This window comes from Etheostoma spectabile, chromosome 23 (genome assembly GCF_008692095.1).
Source record: "Etheostoma spectabile isolate EspeVRDwgs_2016 chromosome 23, UIUC_Espe_1.0, whole genome shotgun sequence".
Taxonomy (NCBI): domain Eukaryota; kingdom Metazoa; phylum Chordata; class Actinopteri; order Perciformes; family Percidae; genus Etheostoma; species Etheostoma spectabile.
This window is the reverse complement of record NC_045755.1, coordinates 2,636,887-2,641,896: the sequence shown is the minus strand read 5'-3', so window position 1 is coordinate 2,641,896 and position 5,010 is coordinate 2,636,887. Positions and strand designations below refer to the sequence as shown.

Genomic DNA, 5,010 nt, shown 5'->3' with positions numbered 1-5,010 from the left:
AGAGCAAATCAAGCGTTAATTAAATCACCGCTTTTGAGAAGCTGATTTATTTTGTCAATTAACTCTTTATTTACAAGCTTTTTTTAACCGCTATGTGCTCTTTTTGCATCACAAAAAATTGAAATCTTTGCTCTCAACCTTCTTTTTCCCCAATCACCTTCCTTTGTCCCACAGCATGTTCATGCAAGCCTTTGCCTTAAACGCCATCGCTTGGCAACTACTAAAGGCTCATTTATGCTCAACGCTAGACACGTATACGGCAGAGTCTGTACTCTGCGTTTATTTCGTCTGTGATTGTGCACGTTTCCTGAAAGCTTACAGATACGGACAAAACAGAGCGGTAGCACTGTTAATCATGGGAACAGTGTAGGCAGTATAGCCAATAGATATGAGATCGGGAGGTTGGACGGTAGCGAGGGAAAAGTTGAGTCTGTGTTCGAGCTCCCTCTAGTGAATGTATGGCTTAACATCCATGCCAAAATAGAAGACGGATGGAAGTATGTGGGGATCGCTTAAAATGAACGTATCTAGTTTTGTAAATTAAATGTCCCATGACATAGTGCTCTTTGGATGCTTTTATATAGACCTTGGTGGTCCCCTAATACTGTATCTGAAGTCTTTTTTATATAGACCTTGGTGGTCCCCTAATACTGTATCTGAAGTCTCTTTTATATAGACCTTGGTGGTCCCCTAATACTGTATCTGAAGTCTCTTTCACAAAATTCAGCCTTGGTGCAGAATTACAGCCACTAGAGCAAGTCCCACAATAAGCTTTCCTTAGTTTACGCCATTTCTGAGTGGAAGCATGAATAAGGGAGCATGAATAAGCCTTGACAGTTTAGCACACCCCGTAGGGAGGGAGTAGGACACTTTCCATGGTAGGCAAAAAGCCATTAGCAATTGGAGATGTAATTGCGTGCAAAAATGTCAGGGAGTCATGTCTAAATATTTGTAGTTTTCAGTGTTTGTGTGTTGGCGACGAGAACCTGATTGTTTACATCCAGTGGTCACAAACGGCTCACGTGACTGCACAGCTGACTCAACCCAACACTTTAAGCTTTTGTGCATCCAACGTCATTACTTAATAAAACGCTGAACCCTGAACTAAAGGTGTTAATCGGGCCTTGACTGCCCGACTCCCTGTGTCATTAACTCACATTTGTCCATGTTGTGGGTTTTTCATGTTGCATGTGTTATCGTGAGACTCACCGATGAAGCCGAAGATGTCCCTGATGGTGGGGACAAAGATGACCAACATGTTGTTGAAGGCCAGGATGGCGGCGGCGATCAACATGTGGCGAAGCCAGCTGAAGTCTCTACTGCTGAACAGCAGAGTGTTGATGGAGGAGCGGATCTGGGGGGTGGGGGAGAAAAACACATAGTATTGACATTCAAGTCTCTTTAATTGATCATTTTACAACCAAGTTGTATAAAGTCCACCATCATCTGACTGAGATGAGAATGGGGGGGATGTCACAGAATCACAGCAAGTTTTTTGCTTGGGACTTCAGAAGGTATCAGTTTGGTTTGATGGAATACAAATAATGTATTAACCCTCATGTTGTCTTCTCGTATACCAACATTTAGTTTTCTGGGTCAAAATTTTAAGTTAAAACCTCCTTAAGACACTTTTCCCAAACTTCTTTGTTGACTCATTTGGGCGTTTTTGTTGTTTTTGAAGCATTTTCTTCTTGTTAGTCTTCTGCGTACATACTAGTCATATACTATACATACAGTCTGTCCCTGGCAATGAAACAGACCATAAACAACAGTCTGATGTCTGCAGGCCTGTGCCCGAGGTTGATTCCCAAACTTGGCCACTGACTGAAGTGTGTCAAGTGCTACGAGGCTAGTGTGTATACTTAGTGTGATACTGTGTGTGTGTTCGAAACAGAGAGAACCAGGAGAACCCAGCTAAGACGCCTGATGGTGCTCTGCCACAAGCAGCCCTTTTAAGCCTCCAGTGGGTGAAAGGTTTCGGGTGTTTCCCTATGAGGCCTGCGGGTGTCGGGTGAAACCTGACACCCGCAGGCCTCAAAGGGAAAAGTTACAAGGGGGCGTTGCTTACGGAGGCCATTCAAAAAAGCAGGGCAGGATTATCTCCCTCAGTGTAATAGAAGCATGGGATTGCATCAGCCGGGAGTGAGAGGAGGGCAGGCTCGCCTGCAGGGAGTTTGTGGGGGAGGGAGAAGCAGCTTTACGTGAAGCAGCTATTGTCATTCTTCCTTCCTCTTTTACTTACTGGTCCCACATTTAAAAAAATAAAAATAAATAAATAAATAAATGAGGGCCACCAGTCATCATAACACATTTAATCATTTAATTACAACTCTGGCAGACATTTGTGTGTGTGGAGAACAAAATATGAGATGCAAATGGATTTTCAGGGAAAGTAACTTTGATTCAGTTTACCTGAAAAGGACAAACATGTGCAATCTTTTCCTTCTTTTTTTTTTTTTTTAAAGAGCCATTGCTGGCAGAACACCACATGCCGTCTTTGTATCCTTTCATGTCTGACTTAAGCACAAGATTTATGTCCAGTTAGCATGGGGAAAGAAAAAAATCCCACTAACTGGATTTTCTGCACGGTCAGACTGAACCAAGTGACCTCCATCATGACTGTCATGAGGTCTGCTCTTTACTGTCCACTGCCAAAAAAGGTTTCCCCACTTTAAGCCAAAACTCATGGGAGATATACTGTAGACAATCATTTAACTGCATCTTTCCTAACGTTCTTCAAGCGTGCCCCCTCCGCTGTCTCCCCCTCACCACCAGCTGTGACATAATTAGGCCTGGCTCGGAAAACTAGAGCCTGGACGCGGCATTTCTCTTCAAGGCTCTAAACAATTCAGCACCCGACTGTTACCTGGCGCAAAGCCTTTGGAGTTCAAAGTGTGATGTTTACACACTTTTTGCTCCCTACTCTTTACCTGTCAGAGGCCGGCACACACACATACCCAAACAGAGGGAGTTGATGGACTAGTTGTAGGCAGCCGGATTCACCCATCCGCATCTGGGTTCAGCCAGTTAGCAACAAACCAGGCGCTTAGTGTCTGAGCTATGAAAGCTAGCTCTGCAAAAGAAGTAGCGGAAAACAAACCATGTGCACTTCAGCCCATTTGCTGCAAACTGTGGTTGTGTTTCCTCTCTTTGTGCACATTTGCAAGTGTAAGTATATTCAAAGGGGAATACAGAGTAGAAGGCACTCTGTGACAGCTGCTAAATAACAGATGTAGATCCTGGGTGTGAACTGAAAGTACACACATCAAGGGGAAAAGTCCCTTTTCAAGTGTTTTTTTAACACCACTTGAAACTAGACAAATTAAGCTGAAAAAAAGAACATCACAAACTGTGCTTCACTGCAGCCAAAACACACTCAAGTGCAAGACAGATCCCAACCACGATGCCATGACACAAGCTCTCTAGTGGTATCGCCGGTAATACCTCCCTCTGTACATTAATAACAACAATTTTTGGGCAGCCAGGTTTGGAAATATCTCGTTCTAGTGTAAATCCTCTTCGAGCATCACACTTTTTGTCATCTTTTTAACTCTTTAATGAATCAGAGAACCCCTCCAATGGCCTGTTTGAACTCTGACCTGAAATAGTTGCAGTGCATCTGAACCCAAATGAATCAGTAAACAATTCATTGCCATTCACAGTTGCAGACGTTGATGAGGAGGAGAAACAACATCAAAAATCATTTTTTTTACCACCCGGCAACCCCAAAATGTTTTCTTAACCCTTATGTTGTCCTCAGGTCAAATCGACCCATTTTCCCAATGTTCTTTTTAATTATCCTAAATAACATGATAACGCTCTTTGGCAAGAACAAATCTTTACTTTCATTAATTTTGGGGTGTCTTATTCAATTTTATAGCATTTGAAAAAAAAATTGTTTCCAAATAGTATTGAGTAAAAGTTGACATATTCCAGTCTTTGATTATCCATCAACATACATTCCTTTAATTTTAGTTTAAATAATTCCTAAGTTCTGCTTTTCTAACTCAAACATTAAGTATAATTTGCTACAAATGAGGATTATTGACCATAAATTCCAAAAATAACTGTAAACTAAAGTTAATAAGTTAGTGTTGAAAATGTCAAAAAAGTGACAAGCACTAAAAAAAAGGACAAAAATGTAAGAAAAAGTTAAAAACATTGATAAAAGCGTCAAAAGTGTTGATTTTCAATTTTGACGGGAAGACAAAAGGGTTAACAATGGCTATACACTGGTAGGCATGTTTTGCTATCATGGTGCTATTATTAATAGCTAACGATTATAATTGATCAGAAAAGCATTACTAAATGTTTTATAGAGCAGAGTTAAAACCTACAAATCCATTATAAAAGGGTGCTTTACTAGAAAGAGGATCTGAAATATCAAAAGGAGTGTAAAACAGTGTCTTTTGAAGACAAATAACATTGAATAATGCTGCCTATAGCACGCAAGCTAATTCTTACCAGCTAATTTGCTAACTAAACTTCAATTGCAGTGTTTGAAATATTGAAAACCAAGAAAATATGGATAAACCAGATAGTAGTAACAGAGTTCCACTTTTCTTTGTTTTTTTAAGAAGAAAAAAAATAATTCTGCCATCTGCAAATATTCAGGACTAAAAAACAAATACCAGTAAACCTGGTAGTAAACTGCTAGCATACAAGGCTTTGGAAACAAGAACTCAGGCTAGCGCTAATCAAGCGTTAGCTTGACTGTGTGAATTAAGACCAATATTTTACTACATGATGGTAGGACATACAGGTGACGGCGGTGTGCAGCCGTCTCCCATGGTTTCCCTGCCCAGCTGGAGCCTGAGAACAGAAGCATGTTTGACTCCACATAAAGCCCTTTCATTATGTACTGGATCCTGGCAAAGCCCTGTGTGAGCTGGCCTCTGTTAGCAGCCATCATTCACGTGACCGCACACGCATACACTCACACTATACACTTTCATGCCCCAACACATATCGCCAAATGCACACTCCCACACACACACACACACACACACA

The 5,010-nt window shown here is 41.2% G+C and overlaps 1 protein-coding gene across 2 annotated transcripts in view; it reads right to left on the bottom strand.

The window, feature by feature from the left end:
- Positions 1 to 1,050: 1,050 nt before the first annotated feature.
- slc38a4 (solute carrier family 38 member 4) overlaps positions 1,051 to 5,010 on the bottom strand; it is a 55,756-nt gene continuing 51,796 nt past the window's right edge. For both annotated transcript variants that reach the window (XM_032505758.1, XM_032505757.1), the window contains exon 14: positions 1,051 to 1,354. In XM_032505758.1, coding sequence (XP_032361649.1) covers positions 1,154 to 1,354 — 201 coding nt within the window. In that variant the 3' untranslated portion in view covers positions 1,051 to 1,153. The remainder of the gene's footprint in view (positions 1,355 to 5,010) is intronic.